This window comes from Sorex fumeus, unplaced genomic scaffold (genome assembly GCF_029834395.1).
Source record: "Sorex fumeus unplaced genomic scaffold, SorFum_2.1 ptg000008l, whole genome shotgun sequence".
Classification (NCBI taxonomy): Eukaryota; Metazoa; Chordata; class Mammalia; order Eulipotyphla; family Soricidae; genus Sorex; species Sorex fumeus.
In genome coordinates this window covers 50,751,811-50,777,032 of record NW_026606065.1, presented here as the reverse complement: position 1 = coordinate 50,777,032, position 25,222 = coordinate 50,751,811, and the positions used below count along the sequence as shown (strand labels likewise).

At 35.3% G+C, this 25,222-nt stretch overlaps 1 protein-coding gene across 3 annotated transcripts in view; it reads right to left on the bottom strand.

Moving 5' to 3' along the window:
- MYCBP2 (MYC binding protein 2) overlaps positions 1-25,222 on the bottom strand; it is a 225,675-nt gene that overhangs the window by 46,703 nt on the left and 153,750 nt on the right. For 2 of the 3 annotated variants that reach the window (XM_056109890.1, XM_056109889.1), the window contains 6 exons: positions 24,467-24,691; positions 23,485-23,617; positions 22,305-22,427; positions 3,506-5,149; positions 1,898-2,067; positions 726-967 (listed from right to left, as the gene is read on the bottom strand). In XM_056109890.1, the coding sequence (XP_055965865.1) occupies positions 726-967; positions 1,898-2,067; positions 3,506-5,149; positions 22,305-22,427; positions 23,485-23,617; positions 24,467-24,691 (2,537 nt within the window). Of the gene's footprint in view, positions 1-725; positions 968-1,897; positions 2,068-3,505; positions 5,150-18,960; positions 19,117-22,304; positions 22,428-23,484; positions 23,618-24,466; positions 24,692-25,222 lie in introns of all 3 variants that reach the window. The other variant, XM_056109888.1, reaches the window with a different exon arrangement.

Here is a 25,222-nt window from a genome sequence, read left to right as displayed (position 1 = left end):
TGTCTGGCATATCGAATACTCTCGGTAGCTTGCCGGGCTCTCCGAGAGGGGCGGAGGAATCGAACTCGGGTCGGCCATGTTGGCCGCTTGTAAGGCGAACGCCCTACCCGCTGTGCTATCGCTCCAGCCCGGAGAACTATAGTAAGAAATAGTTTTATTATTTTTTATATTTTTCCATTTAAGCATTACCTGCTATGGAACAGACTGAAATCAGACAACAAAAATTGAAAGATAGTTAAATCTTCCTTTCTAAGACAGTTTGTATTGATCATCTAATAGAAATTGAGATAGTCTAGGTGTCTTTTTTTTTTTCTTTTAAAAAAGACCTAATGTATTCTGAGGGCCTCCAAAGCAATGCTCAAGGATCATGCCAGAGATCCTCAATCATCTTGGCCTGATGGTTCAATGTGAGGGCCTGGAGATATGGTCCAGCATGGCCCTTGGTGCTGGCAGTCTTAGGGACCACAAGGACTATACCACTGATTCTGGGGAGAAGGATATGTAGTCCTAGGAACGATATCAGGCTACATGATTGTAAAAAGTAACTACTACCATCAAGCATGGAACGTACTATAATACAGTGAGCAAGAGTGCACAAAAAAATAAATTTCCAAGACTTCCCTTTCATATAGACAGTTGTGCAGTATAGGTATTCAAAGGATATTACCAACAATAACTTATTAATAAAAAAATAATATTTAAAAACAATAAGCAAACTCTATTACCTAGCTAATGTCTGCAGGTAGAGACAAGGCATTTTAACGGGAAGATCCTCAGAAATGCCCTCTTTCACGCTGGGAAGCTGCGACTGGAATGGCTTTGCAGGGTAACACAGAATGCTGGGCTCGGCCGCACTGCTCAAGGACAGCAGGAAGAGTGCATTGGCTTTAATCACCTGGTGAGCTTCCATAGTTGGCAAGGCCCGGGGTGTCTTCACTTGCATTGGCTTCCTCCTGGACTGTTTGACCTGGAAAAGAAAAATTTAGTGATCTTTCTTACTTCTTTTAAAACTGACTCACTTACTTATTTTACAGGTGGTGACTGCAGAGTGTTATCTGACTCAGCATCGTGGGCTTGACCCTTTGGTGCAGTTCTGCCAGGGGTGCTGGGGCTCATCAGGGCTATAGCTGGAGGTGTTGGATGCAAGTGTTACTCCAAGAATGTGTATCAAGTCTGGAGCCTCACACATATAAAGCATGAACTCCACCTCCTGAGCGATTTCCTTGGACCTATTCAAAATTTTAATTTGAATTTCTAACAGAGGTTATTAAACGCTTATAGAGAACTATTTAAAATAATAGTAATAGGGGTCCCAACCAAAATTTACACTTATACTTCTCTTGAACTGACTAAAATTATTTTATGTTGACCACAAACTCTACTTTTTCCTTTCCTTGAGAATATTAAAAACATAACTAATAAAATCTAGATATAACTATTAACAACAAAAGAGGTATGTATGTGTGTGCAGAAAAAAAATTCTTTTGCTAGGTATGCCACTAGGGTGAGTGATCTTGGGTTTTCATGAGTCTTACAACATAATTGGGGATTAATAAAAAAAGAGAAGATAGAACATTCAAAAGGAAAAGGACACAGAATAAAGGGTGAGTCAAGAGAGAAAGGTGAAAAGGAAAAGCTACGTATATGTAGACAATAAAAAAGAATTATACGGTAAACATTTGCCAGTAAGGCCCATGTGCCACATGTTGTCTTGGGCTATTTCAAGATTATTAATTTTGTTTTGGTACAAAAAATAGCTGAGTACAAATATTAAACTATTTTACTTTTTACACAAAGGCTGATTTTAAATATCAACTACATAGAATTATCTGATACAATATTTTCTAACAAGATGTACACTTATCTTAATATTATAGCCAGAACAGAATGAAAATACCTTCTCCCTTGCAGCCGCCTGTTTTTCCCGTAGGTATTTTTCTCTACAGCGATCACATACCAGATACCAGGTGCTTCCTCCTATACCACCATCACCACAGTTACCAGCCCAGCCTCCACAAAAATGCCCAATACTATTGTAACCTTGTCCACCAGCATACCGGCCACAACCTTGAAAGAAGAACAAAAATAAATTTTTAGCACCTTAAGTATTGCTCCAGGGCTGGTGCGATAGCACAGCGGTAGGGCGTTCGCCTTACACGCAGCCAACATGGCCGACCCAAGTTCGATTCCTCCGCCCCTCTCGGAGAGCCCGGCAAGCTACCGAGAGTATTCAATATGCCAGACACAGTAACAACAAAGTCTCCAATGGAGACGTTACTGGGCTCACTCGAGCAAATCGACGATCAACGGGAGGGCCTTTACCTTTACCTTTACCTTAAGTATATACTTAATGTCTGATCTGTTACTTCATTATATTAATGACAGAATTAACTTCTCAAAGTAAGCAAAATTCTTAGGTCAGTATCTGACTTTCCCCTACACTACTAACACATCAGAAAAAATATTCATACTTGAACAAAAAGTAATCAATTCAATAATGCCAAACATTAGAGTTACTCTATATATGCAGGTGAAAAAAATACATAAGGTATGTACATCCAGATGTTTATCCCAATAAAATGAGACAAAGTAGATATGAAATATTCCATCAGAATTACGTATTTTGTTTTATATTATTTTGGGACCACACCTGGTAGTGCTCTGGACTTACTCCTGGCTCTGTGCTCAGGGATCACACCTGGCAAGTCCAGGGGACCCTAGAGGTTCTTGGGGATCAAACCCAGAATCATTGCATGCAATGCAAGTGCCTTACCCACTGTACTATCTTTCCAGCCCCAAAATTAGTTTAAAGTTTTTTTTTTTTTTTGTTTTTGCTTTTTGGGTCACACCCAGTGATGCTCAAGGGTTACTCCTGGCTCTGTACTTAGGAATTACTCCTGATGGTGCTCGGGGGGGCCATATGGGATGCTGGGAATCAAACTTGGGTTTTTTGCATGCAAGGCAAATGCCTTACTCACTGTGCTATCGCTCCAGCCCCTAAAGAATTCTTTTATAAAAAGCTGCAGGTGTAATATGTATACAAGAAAATTAACCAAACATTAATTTCCAAATCCTAATTAATCAGTATAGAAACTCCCAAACTTGTCCAGACCAATCTATTAGTGAAACTGCTAGTATCACTAACATAGGAAATTCCCAAAGAAATCCATTTTCTCTAATAATTTCACTTAGGAAAACACTAAAATCAAGGGGAGAGCTAATAGGACATCTGTCCCATATGGACAAACATGTCAGGTTTTTTTTATCTTTGTATCTATATTTTAATAACATTAACTGTTCTCTTTTTCTATCTTTTTTTCTATATTTTAACATTCACTAACATAGAACAAGGTATTTGAAAATTTGATACATTAAAATAAAATAGCTCAATTTTCTTACCTATTTGCACAAAACTTATGCTGGTAATATACTTTGCAATAACATTATGTGATAATATACATTTGGGCTATTTTCCAAAAGTATTGACATAATTCACATCATTTACCTGGGTGAGCCTGTCTCATGTGATATGTCACTGGGTACGGATGTGACTCCCCACACAGCTCACAGATTGTGTCTTTCTCTGGTCCTCCGACTGCCAGCTGGGCCATCTCACCAAACAGATTGCCCCTGGGCCTGACTTCTGCCTTTTCTTTTTTCTTTTTTTCTTTCTTTGCTTTCTTATTCTCTTTCTCACACTCTTTCTTCTTTAAGACAGCACAAGAGCCAGGACTTGGAAAGATCATATTTTGAGATGCTGCTTTGATAGTAGCCAAAGAGATGTCTTCCCAAAAGGCAACTAAATGTTGCAAAGTTAAGGGAAGAGGAGACTTCGACTTCATCGGATGATGCATGGACATCTCAAATGTAGCTTCACTTTTCCCATCCTCACACTTTTCATGCAGAGGTGGTTCCTTCAGCATGGACAACACTTTATTTTTATTGATACTGCCCATTTTAGATATATCTGGACCATGGGGAGCAATATTAAACATGTTCAGTGCAGACGATATTTCCAACGAGTGCCTATTTTTCAATTTGGTTTCCTTTTCTTCTGTAGGTGGTTGGCTGTTTAAACTACTTCTTATTGGAGCATGTTCTTTGGAAAGTTCGGGATTAAATTTCAGAAAAGAAGAACAAGCCATTGCATCATGGACTATGCCCTCGTGCCAGAGGAAAGAGGCGAAGACTGCTCTGGCACACTCGGCCACAGAAGGAGACATGGCCTGCTTGGCTGGCTCTAAGGGTTTGGACCCATCACCTTTGAAAAGGAAGCTGGATTTTTCCTTTTTGGGCCGGGTGTGCCTGTTGGCACATTTTCGACTGATTTTGGGGGACGCTCGCATATCCTGTTCGTCTTTCAGTGGAGCCTTTCCTATGCTGAAGTGAACCTTATTGGAACCTTCGTCCACACTCTTGAATTCCCCACTCTCGTCACAGGTAGTGTCTGTGAGGCTGTTTGTTTTCAAAGTGCTTGACGTGCAGACCTCCACCACCTCGCTGTGAAGGTTCTCCTGCACCACGTGGGGGGAGGGGGCTCTGTTTTCAGACCCGGGGGAATCCTTCGGATCCTTTGGTACAGATTTTGGTTTGGGGGACGTGGACCGTCCCCGTAACGGCTCTGTGAGAGGCATTTTCTTCTTGCGGAGGGTGTCTGGATCAAGCGTGTACGAGTCTGACTTGGACCGTTCCCGAGGAGGATCAAGTTTTGTCTTAACAGGAGCAGTGCTTTTTTGAGGTAGATTTTTCTCATGAGGCGAGGAGGAGCGTGGAGAACTGACACCTGAGGGGCTCGACCTATTGGCTTGGAGGGTCTTTGGCTTAGGAGATGATGACCGAGAGCCTGGTCCAGGGGATTCAGCTCTGAAGCCAGACGACATCCTCCCATCGGATTTTAGTGTCTGCAAGGTGTTATGGTTGGGGGACAGGGACCTACTGTGTGAATCTGACCTCAACTTTGCGGCATCAGATTTCAATAAGAGGGATTCACTCGCTGATAAACTGTCTGTACCCCTGGGCTTCTTCTGGTCAGCAGCAGTCCGGCTCATACGTCCATCAGGTTTAACTGATCTGTGTTTGGAGGACAGGTCTGATTTTCCTGGTGTAGAGACCGAAGTTCTGGAAGATGCTGAGAGAGTCCCGCGGTCACCTGCATGATCCATTTCATAGTAAAGCTTGTTAATAAAATGGTAATTTATTGGTAAAAGTTTAACCAAAAAATACTGAAATCTAAAACGCTGAAAATATTTTGTCACAGACAAATTACTTGAAAAACAATGACAAAAAGGAAAACAGTTCTCACAGGTCTGATATCATACAACCATTTTCATAAAAAACTTTTTATGGCTATAACACAGATGGAACAAATAGTACCAATAGTACCTAAACACCAGTATAATTCATCATCTATATATGACCCTCAGCTGTAATAAAATAATTGGAATCTAAACTCAGTAAGGCGTGAGGAAGAAAAATACAGCACTACTTTTTTTTGTTGTAAAAAGAATTTAACTTAGTATTTTAAAATGTGAAGTAATCAATTTAAATACCTCACATCTTTATTAAGGTTATGGTGCAGGATATGCTGAAATTTGGAAACTAAATTTATAAATACTACTTTCAAATGTACAAACAAATATAATTAGTGAATAAAGAGCTTAGAAGATACTATTTCAGTTAAAATACTTTGAAATTTGAATATTGATACACCTGAGCTATTTAGTTCCATGTAATTCCAATAATTCATTATTATGAGCAAGTTGTATTCTAAAAACTTGTTCAGTTTCTCTACTCTTAGGGTCTCCTTAGAAATAAGTGAAATGGTTATGAATGTCAGAATTTGTGGAACAAGTCTAAATTGTGGGACTTAAACTGTGAAAGTAGGAGAATGATGCAATAAAGGGGAAAAAAGCAATAATCTCCCTCTATCCTTGTAAAAACTTGATATTTCTTTATGGATATCATTTATTCTGAGTATTCTGGCTCTCATCCTGGTCCAGTCCTTCCTTCCAATTTCATGCTTTTCCCTGGGGCATTTATCCAGACCTTCTCCATTCCTAGTTAGTGATAATACCTTCAACATTGCTCCTTAAAAATAAAAATACCAATCCTTAGCTCAAGTTATATTAAGTTGGCGGTTAGGAAAGCAATCTGATTTCAGTGATTCAAGCGGTATGTGACTGATAAACGTTGCTAAATATAATATTTTTACTTTTGATCTCAGAACTATACATAGTGGTGGTGCTTAATAAGGAGGGATTGAGAGGCCACTTCTAGAAGTGAAGGGGATATGTTCCTGGAGGTACCAGAGATTAAAACCAGGCTTCCAGCTGCAAAAAGTGTGTTCCAGTCTTTTGTGTTTTCTCTCTCTAGTCAAGAAATATTTAGGTATTTTTAAAGAGAGTACCACGTAGTAAACTATGAAAAAACTATTAGCTGATTACACATTATAGGGTCTTGTTTGTATTTTATTCTTAAATGAAACTGAAATGATCAAATATGCATAATGTAGGAAAAGGGTTTTTTTTTTTTGTTTTGCTTGCCTACAGTGTGTGAACATGTGTCTATAATCTGTAATCTACAGAAGAGAATACTGCATAAAATCTGTCCTTCTAAAGGACTGAAAGCATTTTTGTCTTTTATTTCCACTGATGGATGAATGGAATACTGTAGTTCTAAAAAAAAGTGTAATGAATATGTAAACATCTCCTATTTCCTCAACTTTTTTTCTTTCACAATTCCCGAATCTTCAAATTCTCTTGAAAATTCATTTTTCAGAATTATGGCTCCTAAGACCACAGACAGAGGTGACAGGAACCATTGTTGCATAAGGGATCAATGGTTTTTTTTTTTTTCTTTTTGGGTCACACCCAGCGATGCGCAGGGGTTACTCCTGGCTCTGCACTCAGGAATTTCCCTTGGCGGTGTTCAGGGGACCATATGGGATGCTGGGAATCGAACCTGGGTTGGCCGCGTGCAAGGCAAACGCCCTACCCGCTGTACTATTGCTCCAGCCTCAGGGATCAATGTTTTATAACAGAATTATTTACTATTTTGTAGTCATATCATCTAGTATGCTAAATAGCCCATTGACAGCATATTGATTAACTGAACATTTTAGATGCAATATTACATTCTTAAAAAAAAATCTTCCCATTGGGGTGATAAAAATAACTAGTAAATATAAAAATGCTCTAGTGTCTCCCAATTACTTACTGTTGTGTCATGAATTTCCTCTGTCCATAAATATGTTCTTTTTATAAAAGCAGAAATAAGATTAGACGATATTTTGGGAAAGGGTTAAAATGTTAAAATATGGATAGATATTACAGATATTAAGATGACTTAGAAGAACACATAAAAATGATGCTAGTAAGTGCTTTCCAATTGTACAAAATTAGCTTAAGAAATTGCTGCCCATCATTACTGACTCAGTGACATATCTATTGAGCAATTTCATAAACTACATATGGTACAATTAAACAGCCTAGCCAACCACCACTAATCTTAAGTGTGTGATGACTACAGCATTAGTTTTATGATAGCTGAAAATGCCTTTTTACATTTATTTTGGGAGTTGGGTTTTATATAATGGAAAATCTAGGGAAGTTAAAAATTATTTTATTTGGCATCCGTCTTTCTAAATGATCAATTTCTGAAGTAACAGAGATATGGCTCTAACTCAATGGTATTCTATAACAAAAACCTCCCCTATCCAGATTATTGGCTAAGAATGGCACTCATCAATTATAAGAATACCACTTGATATATGCTAACAGAACTAGCCAAGGTAGGAAAGAAAGAACAGATGGGCCGAAAAGAAAATTCAACAGGCTGATTGAAAGCTTTGCATGTAGGAGGCCTAATTCTCAGGTACCACGTGGTCCTCCAAATGCTGCTGGGAGCAACCTCAAGCACATAGCAGGGAGTAGACCCCAAGCATCACCAAGTGTGGCATCCCTCCCAATTTCAAAAACAAGAGAGCATATGAATATGCTTGATTTCTATACTTTAATAGTTGTCACTGTTTTCTCCACATCTGTGAGTGGTCATATGTTCTTTTGGAAAATTTACTTTTCTAAAACCGGTAATCTCAGATATTAGATACATTTCATTCATTAAAAGATACTGTTGTCTGCTAAGTGCAGCAAGCCCGCAGACAAATTTTTATTCCTTTATTTAGGTTTCAAAAATATTGAGGACAGAGCATACTGTGTTGCAATGTAACATGTTGTGGCTACTTGAAATATCAATAGTTATAGACAAACATTTATTTACAATCTTTAGATCACAGAGAACAGTTTCCCATTCATCAATCAATTTTTGTTTAATGAATATATTGACCATGTATGTTTAAGTAAATAAGGGAACAAATTTTTTAACTTCAAAGGAATTCTGAAGAAATAAAAATTTATTTGAATATACTAGGATGTAAATCTAGTATATTCAAATACATTATTAAATATATTAAATGTTAAGTATTCATTCCTTAAAGACCTGCATAATTTTTTTCTTTCCATCACAAACCATTATGTTACACAATACATGTAACCATTCTACATATCATCCTATACTGTAACATTATACTAATTTTTCTTATATGGTATCTTTCAGGTTAGATAAGACTGTACTATATACACCTAGTTCTATAACAGTGTTATTATACTATCATTATAAAGATGAAACAAAACATTTTTAATTCATTTACAGGAAAAAGGAAATTTAGCGATTACTTTAAAAGTTTACATATTATCTACTATGAAAATCTTCCTCTTGCTAAATTTTCTTAAAATACAAATTTTTAATATTAAGTATATTACAAAACAAAAATAAGCAAATCTCTAGCAAAATAGGTAAGAACAAAAGATCAAAGAATGTTTTTGAAAATATCTGAAATGTTATCTGATGTCAAGATATTAAAACTAAGTCACTAAGACAATACTATAAGGAAGACTCATGCCAGATAGGCATATACATGTATATTTGTCCTGATAACAAAGCTAAATTGTAAAACTTTATCCAAACATTTTTTATAAAAAAAAATGACTGGAAATAATTTTATATTACATAACAGAAAATGCATTTAAGAAAAATGCAATATAAGAGGGCCTAAGAGATAGCAGAGTGGGATGCTTGCTGGCAACCCTTACAGCCTCCTGAGCCTATCAGGAATGATCCCTGAGCACAGGATTCAGGAGTAAATCCTGAACACTGCCAGTTGGGACCAAAAAAAAAAAAACCCAATTGAAAACCACCAAACCCAAAAAAACCCTACAAAGCCACATAAGATGCAATATACCTACAGAACATAAGCCTTACACATTTGCCACTTTGTTCTGATAACTGTGAGTTGAATAATCTCCAAATGAACTGCATCTTTCTATACATACTTATTTTAATTTTTAAGACCACAAGGTTTTCGAGCCAATGAAGAATAATATTTAACCTTACAGACATAATAAGCATGCATCTAAAATTAGGATGATCAATTGTATCAGGCCAAATAGATTGACCACAAATTAACCCAAGATATCACATTTTAAATGAAACGACAAGCTTTAATATTCAAAAATGGAATGGGATGAAAATGAGGTGAACTGAAACTTCTTTACGGAAACCTATGTTCACTAGGGATGGCCCATCCATGAACACACACATACCCACCCTTGAGTTTGTGAGACAGAGATGAGAGAGCAGAGGCAGGCCCAGCTGCACCATAATTTTTGTAAATGCGCTCACGAGAAGCAAGGTTGCGAGATGGAGATTCTACAGTGGAAAACATTGGCAAAGAAGCAGCACAGATTCAATGGAAAAAAATTTAGCAAAGAGCACAAGCAAAACAAAGCATTTTGAATGGTATGCGGCTAATAACTGTTACCAACAGGTTTATATTCTGCTGAATTTTGAAACAAGTTTATATTTTTCTTTAATTAAAACTAAAATCAAGATTAAATGAAATAATTTGAACTGAGGACAATGGCTCCAGATATGTTTACTTAAAAGCTAAACGTTCAATAAATCTAATGTAATTACTTCTTTTTAGATTACATTTTGTAAACTAAATTTGTTTGAATTTGGTGCTGATTAACTTATCACTTTATAAGTAAATATTTCTACCAAATAGTAGAAAAATAAACATTATTTACAACTTAATATAGTGTCACCTTGTTTTCATCATGGACACAAGACTTTCCTATCAAGACTGATTTTCCTAGAATATTTCTCAGATTGAATTAATTTAATGTTTATGGTTGACTACTGTTCTGAATCCATCTTCAGTGAAAAATGTTGGTGCTCACACCTATATTTATTTTGTGTTAGTTTTACAGATCTTTTATAAAATTATTTTATGAAAAGCTTCACATAACAAAGCAAAGAAAATTTACATCTCTAAAAATGTTAGACACATTAATGATTTACCATGCAGAAAATGAAGCACTAAAAATTAAACAATGCATCTTTTCAAAAATAAAGTCGTTAAAAAAATAAAGTCTTTTAAAAGCAATCATTAAATCAATGCTCTAAATTTGAATAAAATTCTTTTCTGCAAAATTTTAACTCATGGCAAAATATATATCACTGAGTAAAATAAATGCAAATACTAATATTAGCAAAATTTTTAATATGATACAATATACATTTGACTCAAAACTGAAACAGTTGACATTATTATGGTCAAAATTAAGGATGGTCTACCCATAAAATAAGTCATTTCATGTAAGGTTCTAAGAACATGTGTTATGTTTAATGGGCACTAAAGATAAAATGATGACTAGAAGTCAAGGGGTCAGAGCTATAGCACAGCAGGTCGGGTGCTTGCTTTACACATGACGAATCTGTAGTCAATACCTGGCACCCCATACAGTCCTCTGAGCCCTGTCAGGAGTGATCTTTGTGTTCAGAAATAGGAACAAGTCCTGAATCTGGCTGGGTGTGGCCTCAAAACAAGAACAAAAGCAAAAACCTAAAGTTCCTGACCTTACAGAGTTTGTCTTCAGGTGGGAGAGACAATGAATAACTACACACACACACAAACACACACACACACACACACACACACACACACACAAAGACGTGGCAAACTTTATAGTAATAAGCATACACATTTTATGTAACATAGGGCCTGAGGTCCAGAAAATACCAAAGCATTGCAATATCCCTATGAACAGAATGAATAAAGGAGTGCAGGAAAGAGACTGAAAATGTAACTCAATGAAGTCAGAAATATCCAGCAGTAGTGCAAGGAAGTGGTACCATTTCTGACAAATAGTGCTGATAGAGCCAGTGCAATGAGATCTAGAAATGAGAAACTCAGTGAAACAATACTCACACATTAACTAGGACAATTTCTACAGAAAGGGGGTTGGAATGAATCTAAGAAACAAAGATAGGACTAGAGAGAGATGACATGTATGTTTTCTCAAACCCTATTTGTTCAAGTTAAAACTGTTAAATTTAAACAAAATTTTTAATAGTTCAACTTTTAATATATTTGAGCACCCTTAATTCTCTAAAAATCCATAAATCACTGGCACTGCAAAAGAAACCCTTTAGCTACTTAAATCATATAAAAATTATAATTATCATTAAAAATATCAGGTGGGTGTCAACTTATGATTGGAAGAGTAATTCCAGGGTACTACCAAGGTAGGAATACAATCTTGTGGTTTGACAGTGAAAATCTAAGAAGACTGGCTTTAGAAGGGCATGGGAGAAAGAAATCACGATGTGATCTCAATGGGAAGTATCCATAAACTATAAGGACACTGACATGTTAAGACGTCAAAGGTCTTATCCTTCTAATCAATGGACAGTGTTTCCATTTCCTCATATTTGATTTTATTTCTTTTAGTAGCATTTTTTAGTTTTCTTGCACTCCTATGTTCACTGTAAGCACTATTCACAAGAGCCAAATTATGAAAACAACCCAAGTATGCAAGAACAGATGATTGGATAAAGAAACTATGGCACATACACACAATGGAATACTACTCAGATTTTTTTTAAAGGGTAAAAATAATCGAACTTGCTGCTATGTGGATGGATCTGGAGATTATCATGTTGAGTGAAGTCAAGAAAAACTTGACTTTCCTTATGATCTTCCTTATATAAAAGAGATAAAGAAGGATAGTAGTGGAACAATAAATGCCCAGAGGGTTGTTATTACAGAAACTAAGAAAAGGTTCTCAGTAGGAAGTCTAACATGGTGGGGGAGGGGGACAGTGGGACAATGGTGGAGGGAAGTGGAGGCTCTGGTGGAAGGTGTGGTGCAAAAATATTTTATGCATGAAACTGTACCATTAACAGTTTTGTAAACCAAGGTACCTAAAATAAAATCCCCCACAGGCCATTTGGAGTAAATAAATAAAGAAGGAATGTTCCAGTTTTTGTTTTTTAAAATGTTAGAATTTTGAGGACAAACTTGAATAGAATTGAAGTCTTTGCAGTATGTGCAAAGCCGAGAGATACTTGAATTCCTAGGTATGATTTAGAATGAAAACAAACTGTTTTTGGAAGCCTAATAGATATTATTGATAAACTAAAAAACATTGTGATATGACTTCAAAAATATGACTTCAGACAACACTTGTTTTCTGCATTTAATTTTGATAAAATCTGTTGTGGTTTAAACACACTTTGATAAAGCTACATTTTTTTAAGATTCTGGGGGGCGGAAGAGACAGCACAATGGACTGACCACATGCTCTGCCTGCAAGCTTGATTCCTAGCATTACAGGGTTCCTGAGTACACCAGGAATGATGTACTCCCTTAAACAGAGAGCTGGGAGTGGTCCCTGCCCTGGAGATGTAGCCCCCAAAATACCCCACCCCAAATTTGCATTTTTCAACTTAAGAAAAAGTGAATGGTATTCAGATTTTTGTTGGCAGAAAAAAGTGGCCTATACATTTACTAAGATGTGACATGATATGTTAAACCAACAGCACCTCAATTACAAAAAATTAAAGGAAGTAATCTGTACATGGATATCTATGCAAAAGTAAAAGGAACAGACACTCGGATAAAGAAACTATGTTACATCTACACAGTGGAATACCATTCAGCCACCAGGAAAAATGAAGCCATGAAATTTACTAAAATATGGATGGACATGGAGAATATTATGCTGAATAAAATGAGTCAGTAGGAGTGGGGCAGAAACAGAATGAATGTACTATTTGTGGAATATAAAAATCATGAGTAATATCCAAGCAAAAATGAAGGGCTGATAGAAATGAGGTCCAGGAGGATTTGGTCCTTAATTGGAAGTTTGCCACAAATGGAGGCAATGGGGATGACCATTCTGGACAAGAACTGAGCGCTGAAACATGATAACCTTTCAGTATCTGTACTGCAAACAGAAATGGGGGAGGGAGGGAGGGAGGGAAAAGAGAGAGAGAGAGAGAGAGAGAGAGAGAGAGAGAGAGAGAACAAGCCACAGAGAGGCAGGCTGGTGGTGAGGGGGGTTGCCAGCAGGAGGGCAGGAGGGAAACGAGGTCATTGGTGATGGGAAATATACAATATACACTGGTTAAGGGGCAGGTGTGGAAACACCGTATGACTGAAACCCAATCAAGAACAACTTTGTAATTGCATCTTACTGTGATTCAATTAAAAAAAAATTTAAAAAATTAATCCACTTTCAGAAAAGGTAATAAACAGTAGTCTTCTCTTTTAAATCTCCTTTTATACTAAAACTACTTATTATAATATTCATCTCTAAAATGTTGATTTTTTTTTTGTGCATCATATAGTAAATGAAAGAGAATACTACTAAAAACAATGTAAAGGACAACCTTCTCCAGTAACATTTGAAGTCCATGTTCTTTGGTATGAATTATCCACTTACTAACAATGGGATAAACTAATAGGGTTCATTAACTCTTCATTTGAATCCTAAATACCAAGTTCGCCACAACACCATTCATTCTTTGGTCACAGAAACTTTTTTTGTGACTGATGCTCAGGGGTTACTCCTGGCTCAAGCACTCAGAAATTACTCCTGGCGATGCTAAGGGGACCATATGGGATGCTGGGAATTGAACCCCGGTTGGCTTCGTGCAAGGCAAACACCCTACCTGCTGTGCTATCACTCCAGCCACCAAATTACAGAAAGTTTTCAGTATAAGTTTTACTTTAAAAATATTCTACCTATAATAAAAAAATAATTTCTTTTCTTTTTAAGTAAGGACAGGATTCTTGCTTTTTTCTTTAGAATAATCTGACTGCATGTTTTTTGTTTTGTTTTTATTTGGGGGCCACAGCTGGTAGTGCTCAGGGCTTACTCCTGGCTTCATGCTTGTCACTCCTGGTGGTACTTAGAAGAACATATGGGGTGCCATAGATCAAACCTGGCTCAGCTGTATGCAAGGGAAGTACCCTACCCACTGCACTATCATTCTGATCCCCAGATTGTGGTTTTGCTGTGGACATCTGAATGCTAATATAGTCACAGAGCTTATAAATTTGAAGAATTAAGGCATTTGTCACCATTTAATGTCACTATACACACTTTAGTGCTGTGATGTTAAAAAATGGCATTGCTTTTGTTTTCACTGTTGAGTCACAAAGAAGCAATGATAAGAAATGTTAAATTTCAAAACTAAAAATCAGAAATATGCCAGAAATCAATAAAGCAGTTGATTATCCATGGATTCTGATGAAAAGACCCATAAATATCGCATTTAAAATGTCATAAATAGAGGAAGTAAAGCACATTTACAGAAGTTATGTCCAAAAAGAGGAAATTATAGTATGAAATTTAGCATTAGGCATACTTATTTATCATAATACGCTATCCTACTTTATGACATCACCAAGTGATCTTACTTTATGACATTAACATGGTAGAACATGTTAACACATTTTAAGACATATTAGAGAGGATGTTCTAATAGAAATAAAGTATATTCAAGTGTTACAAAGTCTAAGCACATTGCATATATATCCTTCCATGATACTTAGACAAGCAGCAGTAATTTTTTTAACTTCTACATATTTATTTTTATATTATTTTCTCTGAATTTCCTGATACACACACACATATGCGTGTGTCATATTCTTATTTAAGTTGAAGAATATTAGCTTATAACAGTAATGAATAGAATTTTTTATGTTAAAGTATATCGCTTCAAGGGCTGCGATAGTTAAGGAAAATTCTGAGCATAAAGTTTTATGTGTGTACTTAGGTCTCAGAAAGAGTAGCACAATAGCACTGTAGCACTGTCCCCTGTTGTTCATCGATTTGCTTGAGTGGGCACCAGTAACGTGACTTCTTGTTACTGTTTTTGGCATATCGAATACATCACAGTAGCTTGCCAGGCTTTGCCGAGTGGGCAAGATACTCTCGGTAGCTGGCCAGGCTCTCTGAGAGGGGCGGAGGAATCGAACCCAGGTCAGCCACGTACAAATTCAGAAAGAGTAATTTCAAAATTTCCAAGAATAAGTATTTCTCTTTAAGCAATAATGCCTGAAATGTAAGAGAGCTGCAGATGCTTTCAAAAATAAAAATGACTTTCCATCCATTGTTTATTAATTGAGGGGGCAAAAAAAGCAACTTTATATGAGAGAAATCAAATACTTTGATCAGATGATTAACACTACACATAAGCATGTGTCCCCTTCAGGAAATACACTTAGCACAAAAACATTAGGAAAAAAAAACCCTACCGAAAAGCTTTTAGGGTGATTTATATTTGGAGAGAGAAGAAACAGGAATCAACCCAGAGTTTCAAATCTGGAGGAAAAAATGTTACATATCAAGTAGAGGATTTAAGTCTTTTATTGTTATTATGGGTCCTGGACATTTTTGTTTCCTTTTTTTCTAACAAACTGAGAAGGGACAGCCAGAACATTCTTGTAATATATTCTTATCTGGCACAAGTTCATCAGGGATCCAGTTGAGATACAAAATAAATTTAGAATTAATGTCACGTATATTTGACAGGTAGTACGGAAAAAAAAGACACTGGAAAGAAAAAAGTCACTGGAGTGACTCTTTTTATTCTTTCTTCTTTACACTGGAATCTCTTTTTTCAAGTCCAAGATTCACCAGCTAACTATAGGCAAGTCATCAAAACTTTTCTAAAAAAATAACTGGATGACTTTGTAGGCTCATGGAATATTGGCAAATAGCATTCCATATCTTGGCCCATTAGAATCTTATTATCAAATTGTTTACCAATTCTAAAAATGACGTATATTTGAAAATGTAAACTATATAATATTAAAGAAAATGTCCTTACATTTACTTTTCTTTATTTCATCCCTACAAAATGTAACTGTAAAGCAAAAAACAATCTAAATAAAGCAAATATTCTAGTTGTTAGAACTTACACATTAAAAAGTATATACTTAGAAATGTTATTTCATTATTTTTCATAAATCATGTTTAAAAGCATAGTCTCTGTATTCAGTAAAACTGGTCTTTCTTTCTTGCGTTACCATTTTACTTTGCATGCTTTCTAGACAGATAATTTATCTTCATTAACCTCTTTTCTTGTAAAATGGAGACATTATCTCATATGAAGAGAATGAAAGAGCTTAAGTATAGTGTTTAGTACAAAGCAGTGATCTTTGGTATAAGCAAAATTATTAAATGCAGTTTTATACATATTTTATTTTTATATCAGACATAAATGACTCATTTAACTAATTAATGAAGTTCAGTATGGTGAAGTTCAATATGAATGGTCAATCTTTTAAATTAAGTGAAAGGCAGCTAGGATACACGGTAGTAAGTTCAAGAAGAGTTTACTCAGGTAGTTCTGCCACATTAAATAATATAATGTGTTTAATATAATTCTAATGTTGTTTTCAAATTGTTACAGATACATTTAGATTCTATACATTTTTAAAAGGAGAAGGTTATGGGGCTGTACAGACAGTCCAGCTGGTAGGGAGCTTGCCTTGCACATGGCTCACCCAGGTTTGATCCCTGGCGGCCGATACGGTCCTCTGAATACTGCCAGGAGTAATTCCTGAATGCAGAGCCAGGAACAACCCCTGAGCATTGCCAGTTGTGGCCCCAAAACAATAACAAACAGAACTCAAGAAAGTTATGCTTAAGATGAACTCCTTAAAGTTATGCTGAAGATCAAGATTTCTGGTTTCTAGAATCTGGAAGTCAAACTTCAGTGATATTCTGCTGAGCATAAAAGGTTTTTAAATAAATATAAGTATCTCCTATTGTTGAAGCACTGGCAAGTAATGACTGAAAAATTGGTTAATACAGACAATTCAGTCAAATTTGCTATAAGATGATGGTAAAGAAGTGGTGGTCCTGACAAGATTTAGATATAATATGCATAGAATCATATTGATGCAATGGCAGTGGAACATTATTCTTTAAATTAGAAAAATTATTTTATAATGGTGTTTATATTTTGTTCTGAAACTTTTCATATACATAAAGTTAAAATATTTTGCTTGTCTTGGGTAATTACAGGAGTAATACTGTACTTGTTTTGAGCAGACCTACAAAGAATGACCCATTTGGCAGAGAAAAAGAGGTCCTTATTTCTTAATTCTCTTGTCCACTGTCATTTAATGTTGGAAGGGTGATTTTTACACTTTTAAGATTTTGGCTGACATGAAATTTTTTCCAAATTGATTATGCCGGATTATGCTTTTTGATTTTCCCACTTTGTCTTTACCTTTAAATAGTTTCTATAACCCAGGAACATCTAAGGATAAAATCTGTTGCTCCATAACATAAGCATGCTACTTCACTATTACTTTTTTCTTTTCTAAAGCACATAATGGAAGAAAAAAGCTATTTCACAAACACGACTCTACTGTTTTTCAAGAAATTCTTATTTTAGGCATATTAAACTGGGTATTATACTATCTCCCTGATGACTGGGTCAAAACTAACACTAATATTTACAAATCAATCTCATTAACTAACATTTGCCTCTATGTAGCGCAAACCTAGAAAAGTTTGAATTCTTAGAGTATTCTTTATTTTGAATGAAGGTAATGAATAGTACTGTTTGTTAAATAAATTCTATCCCCATGCCTAATAAAAACTAAGCCAGCTGGCCTTCTTTTAGGTATTCTAGTAAAATTTATCAAAGAATTTTTATAGGAAAATAACTTAATCCTGTATGTGGACACACTTTAGTACATCAAAAGGGCCACGCATTTGAATTAAAAAAATGTTAAAGCTAAACCTTAATAAACTAATTCACTTATTGGCATTTCTACATATCATATAGCCAACTGGTGAACAAAGCCCAAGGAGAGTGTGCTTGCCACAGTGTGAGTAACTCTGGGAGGTGGTATTTAAGTCTCAGGAGGTAGTAAGAATAAAAGAAAAAAGAAAGAACACTCAGTTGTGTGTAATTTGTTTGGATCTGTTTTCCAGATCAATGCGAGTTATTATCATGAATGAATAGAATAACCCTTCATAAGAGAAAGGTAATCAAATGATCATCTTAAAATGTGTTAAGAAAAAATGACACACATGCAAGGCAAAAGGAGAAACAATGCTTGAGGAAATTTAGAATCTTAAATTGCTATTCCTTCCATGGATATCAAATTCACTTAAAAGAGACAAAACTGCCCAGACAGTCTCTCTTTAACACAGTGGTATAATAAAATAGGTAGTGGGGCATCTCTAAGTAATGAAAATCCAATGCAAAACAAACCAAAAAAAAAACCTGTAACTGATGCTTAGCATAGTTTTACATATTTAATTTTTTTTAAGTTAAGGACTGTACAACATGTTTCTAGTACGTATTTCTTTAGAATTAAAATAAAGCGTAGTCGCGCAAATGTCTAAAGCTGCAGAAAGTCTTAGCTCAGAATAGTTTAAATGGCTTAAAAACGTGGGAAGGGCTTAACATCTGACACTGAATAAAACCAATGAAGTGAGTTGGTAAATATTTAGTAACTGATGAACAACTCAGAACAAAGCTTCAGAAATTGCTTGATGAGGCAGGTAAGGCTGACAGACTTACTCTGAAGCTGAGGCTGCTGGAAGGAAAGGGGCTGTCCGAACACAAATGGGCTGTGGACTAGGGAAGAGGGAGGTTTTGCAGCTTGATCAAAGATGGAAGGAGCTGGGAGATTGGGCCGTGATTGAATGGAATTCAATATGGCACTCAGTTGGTCACCTGCAGTGGGCAAAACAGTCAAGACTACAACTTGTTATTTCTTAACATCCAAAATGGCAAAGTCAATGGTGCTTTATGACATTGTGATCAAGTCAAACTCTAAATTAAACTATGCCCATTAGAAAATGCATCAAGTTTGATAATGGTTATCCTCAAATTTAGGGACCAATTTTTTCAGTGTGTTTTCACACGGAAGCACTCGACCAAAGTCTTAACACGACCACCTACCTAAACAAATCCATTCAAATTCATATACAATATCTAGTGGAAGCATAGAGAATCCAGAGTCTATGGAGAATCTAATAACCTGCTTCAATATCATACAAGAATAAATGAAGACCTAAGTAGTGATGACATCTATAAGGACTAAATCACTGTTTCATGTGAAGTATACTTTATACAGAAAATAAGCAAGTAATATGAATATAGGTTTTTTAAAAAATGTATAACTATAAGATATAAAGTATATGTTATTAACGTAATAATATATTAATATTACTTAAAGCATAAAATCTTACTTGGATAATTACTAAAAATCTATAAAACGTGCAAGAAGGAATAGAGGCTATCCAAACTGAAAATTAATCTCAAAAATAAATTTTGGAGTCTGGACACAGTACAGTGGGTATGGTACTTGCCTTGCACACAGCTAACCCCGGTTCAATCCCTAGCACCCCATATGGTCCCTGAAGCCCCACCAGGAGTCATCCCTGAGCAAAGATCCAGAAGTAAGACCTGAATACCTCCTGGCGTGGCAAAAAACAAAAATTTTTTTGGAAACGTCTTTAAAATAAAATATAAAGGACTTCAATAAAAAAAAAAACCCTTGAAAATATGAAACAACATATTTAACTAATTTATTTATGAGACATGTATTTTAAACAATTAAAATAGTGATAAAGAAGATAAAACTATCTTGACTAATTGATGCAAAACTGAAAGACAGCAATTTTCCAGCCATTCCCAAATTAAAAACTTCCAAAGAAGCATCAAATAGAAAAAAATTATATGCAGAGATTCCCTGTACACAAAATGCACAGATTTTACTTTTAAAATACTAAAGGTAAAGATTAGAGGGAGTATTTTAAGAGAGTAAAATTAGTACAGCGGTAGGGCATTTGCCTTGCACGCAGCCAACATGGCTGACCCGAGTTCGATTCCTCCGCCCCTCTCGGAGAGCCCGGCAAGCTGCCGAGAGTATCTCGCCCGCACGGCAGAGCCTGGCAAGCTCCCCGTGACGTATTCGATATGCCAGACACAGTAACAACAAAGTCTCCAATGGAGACGTTACTGGACCCGCTTGAGCAAAATTTACAGGATTCACTAGTGAAAAACTTTCTTTTAAAAAACAATCTGTAGAGGGCTGGGGGAAGACACAGAAAAGGGTGGAAGAAGGTGGGCAAGCTAGTGGAAGGTGGTTGCTGTAATTTTTATTTATGAAACCAAACCAGTAGCAGTTTTGTAAATCACACTGCTTAAAATTATATGTAAACAAAACAAAACAATCACAAAATCGTCAAAAAAAAAATCCAAATTTCTTATGGTGGCCAGTATAAAGAAGTGAAAAAAAGGAACTACTATTAAAGATTATAAGATCAGGTATATAAACTTCACATTATTTCCTTACTCTAAACAGCCTACAAACAACTGAATCCTATTTTTAACAATACTAGCAAAACCACACTTTTAAAATGTAAGATTTTATTATTTTTTAATAATTAATGTCCTCAGCAACATTTGTACCTCTTGAAAACTAGTTTTTATTCTTGCAGTTTTAGTAAGTCACTGTGATAGCCACATGCACAATTTATAGACATTTAAGAGATTGAAGCAAACAATTCGAATTAATGAGCATGACTAAAAATAGATTACAGAAGTGTAGTGGGTTAAATATACACTGAAGTTTTAAGGACTGACAAAGAAGGGATATGAGTGAAACATCACCAAGCATTTACCTTAGAATGAGTTTACCTCACTTGAGCTGTCACTTAACTGAAATCTGAGCTACTAGTAATGTGCAAGCAGATAATACTTAAGCCTACAGAACAGGCAACCACAATTGAGTAGGACAAAAAGAAATCTTAAGGATAGATTTCCTACATTTAAGTACAATCAACAAATATATAGAAAGTAGTTTTATTTTAAATTGGATATTTTCTATGCAGAGATATAATTTTGTATTGTGACTATCTCATTATTTCACTTGTTCCACAAATCAAGTATGAAAATGCTGGATATGACCCATAAAATAAAATCCTGGAAAATGGCTAAGACAACAGGTTGAAGTAAAATTACTTTTATTAGGCTATCTTGTACCTCACATTGATCATCCAACCATACATTACTGTTGATATATGACTGATTTTGAAGGATCAGGCTCAGGTACATAGAAAAGAACATGAATGTGTTTGAATTTACAAAGAAAGTAAGTTTGGATGAAAAATCAGATATAAACTCTTTAAAAAGCCTGTCTATGATGCTGGGTTTTCCAATGATGCAGCCCAAAACAACTAAGTATATCAGTATGCAATATATCTTAAATTTTGGGCCATATTCAGCAGTGCTCAGAGTGCCATATAGGGGTGCAGGGGTAGAACCCAGGTCAGCCATGCAAGGCAAGGGCCTTACCAACCTTAGTCTATCTTTGGCATCACGACTATGTGTATTTTATGACAATGTGGGTAAGGATTTCTCTGTAGCTAAGTTTAATTGAACATGCCAAACTCAAACACATTTCATAAAATTCTAAATTATGATTTTTGTGATTACACACATAAAACTACACATTTAATAAAACTTATGTATAATATTACTTAATAATCTCTTCAATAATCATTTCTAAAATTATTTGTTGCTTATTAACATAAATATTAATAAGTGGATGATAAAAATATTAATTTACTAGAAACAGTAATAAAAAAATCTGATTACTAGAAATAGTGATAAAGAATCTGTAAGAATGTCTTAAGGAGAATTATGAGTGTCTTTAAAAAGAAACAAGTATGAAAAAATGCCTATAAATTAGAACTGGGAAAAACAACAATGCCCCAAAACATTTTGATTGTTAATATTTATAAATATTTTGAACGTTAGTTTCCTAGAAAAACATTTTGTGAGATCATAGGAAAAAAATAGAATATTGGTAATAAAAGTCAAAAGCAAGTTAAATCTCACTTTTACACACATACCTTTATTATTTCCGAGTCCATAATCAAATCCCTGGGCACTGCAACTTGCCCCTTTATTAAAAGCTTGTACTGAGAAAGGACTTGGAGGAGGCGTTTGAGAATTTTGATCAAGAAGACCTTGTTCTACAACAAAATACATGGCTATAAAATTAATGTCTTATGTGCTTATTCCTATTTAGAGAACAAGGAGATGTTATGATGAAAGATTAATTTTTGATAGATTTTAAAGTAACCCATAGCACAGCGGGTAGGGCGTTCGCCTTACAAGCGGCCAACATGGCCGACCTGAGTTCGATTCCTCCGCCCCTCTCAGAGAGCCCGGCAAGCTACCGAGAGTATTCGATATGCCAGACACAGTAACAACAAAGTCTCCAATGGAGACGTTACTGGGCCCGCTCGAGCAAATCGACGATCAACGGGAGGGCCTTTACCTTTTTTACCTTTTACATTCAGATTTGACAGTGAGAGTCTGATTTTTGTTTCACTTATAAAATACCAAGTAAAATTTTTAAAAATGCATATAATCTTACGGAGCTAAACATCTTACATTGTAATAACATACAACACTGAATATAACATTTCTGTGTTGCAAAATTATACTCTAACAAATTCATACAAGGGCATTTTGTGAAACAATGCATACCTTATCAACAAGAAATTAAAATATTTTGCATATTAGTATTCAAATAGAAAAGGAACATTTTTAAAATGTCTCAGCATAAGATGTCCCAAAAAGTTTTTACTTATGAAAAGCAAATTTTATAAGCAAAATTTATAATAGATGTTATTATTTTCAGCTCTAAATGTAAATATTCATAAAGAATCAAATTTACAACTAATTCTTACTTATCATATCAGGATATTTTGCCTCAATGAAAGGACAATTAATGAAGTAATTGGGGCCAATCAATACAGAAGCAGAAACTCTTAACAACATAAAAGGGGAAAAAAACATGCTTTGCAAAGATGGGTTGTATATTTTATGTTTTCTTTTAATTCTCTGATGTGTACTCGTTTAATACCTATGTACTTTACAAATTTTAAAAACTACAAGATTTTTAAACTCTCAGTTTACCTTTACTTAAAAAACATACAAAAAGGCCTTTTAGGACAAATGAAAATACAAATACACTTAAACTACTGCACAATCGGAATAAATCACAAATTTAAGCCAACTTGCCATCTTCATGTCGGAGGTACTGGTTTCCGCCTCTGTCTCTAGCTAAGGACCAAGCCTCTCCTTCATCACTCTCACAGAACTCTACCATGCTGTTCTTATCCAGCTGCACCCACGTACCTTCAGAATTGGTAACCTAGCATATAACAAAAAGCATGAATGATTGGCTTGATTCTTTCTGGACATTTATGTTGAAAACCAGCACATTCAAATGTTTGAATCGTGTAATCATTCCAGTACATTTTTATCATGAAATTGCTTCTGAAATTAAGACCACAGCCTGAGGTAAGATAGAAATCATAAAGAATAAAAGTTCTTTAAGATACTGCTTACTTATGACCTCATTAAAATTATCATTTTTAAGGCACAAGGACAAACCCTAAAATTTTTCAAATGTCACCAAAAATGTGGCTCTTTGAATTTTTATTTTTAAACCAAAATGTTGTAACACATCATATTCACTATTATTTAGGTAGGCAGCCTATGCTGCAACTTGAAAATGACCCTGTCACTGAAAAAATAGCATGACACACTACATCTTCAAGCTCATTCCCTGAGGCAAATGCCACAGTTGACTAAAGCATTATTTTATTTGCTCAGGACTTCAGTGAGACAGATAAATAGAAATAAAATTAATGGACTTGTATATATCACATTGCCATATGGGTTCATATCACGTATTTTAAAGTATAGTTAATTCCAGACAGTATATAGTACATTTTTCATAAGGAAAAGAAAAACCGCAAATATCAAACATTTATATACAGAAGACATTTTGTCAATATTAGTTTTCACAAGAATATGAAAATGAAATTATTAGAAGAGAAACAGAAAAGTTATGTTACTATTCTAAATACAAGACAAAGAACATTAAACATTAAAAATTTTAAAACAGAATTGGCAGAGTTTAGAAGAATGAGATGCTTCAACTGTATTATATTAAAAATGAGTATCTTAGAAGTCATGAAGCTACAAGAATCCATACCTCTCCCACTGCTTTGACTTTGTTTCCCAGAACTAACATTCCAATTGGGATACCTCTAAGGTTAGGGCAGCTTCTGATGTTGTGACCGGATGGTCCCGTCTTCACTACCTTATACATGCCTGGCCCTCCTCGCAAGAATGGTGTATCCTGTTCTTGCATTGCTGCTTCCTGTGGGCAGCAGGAGTTCATCTCTTTGAAAAAGTCATCAGTATTAGTTTTAGGCTCCTGAAAATTTGAATAAACAAAAAAAAATTCATTATCACTTTTGGAACATCCTCTGACTTACTGACTTAATATATTTTACAGCAAGTCTATGCTATTAAGAGAATACAAATATATCCAAAGATAAAAGTATTCTTCAATATCACTATTAGAGTCTTTCAGGTTTTCATTGCTGGATAATATTTAAAATAAAACTGAGGAAAGTAACAGGACAGATGCTGAACTGCTGCCTTTTCTATCCCACAATGAAAAAATGCAGTAGTACTTGATTCTACTTTTATTTCAAAGTGAAATTTTCCCCCCTTTTTTTGGCCACAGCCAGTGATGCACAAAGGTTACTCCTGGCTTTGCACTCAGGAATTGTTCCTAGCGGTGCTTGGGGGACCATATGAGATGCTGGGAATTGAACGCGGATCTGCCGCGTGCAAGGCAAAGCCTTACCCGCTGTGCTATCGCTCCAGCCCCTCAAAGTGAAATATTTAAAAGTAGGAGTATCCAAAATGATGTGAACCACAACTGAATAATTCTGAATCA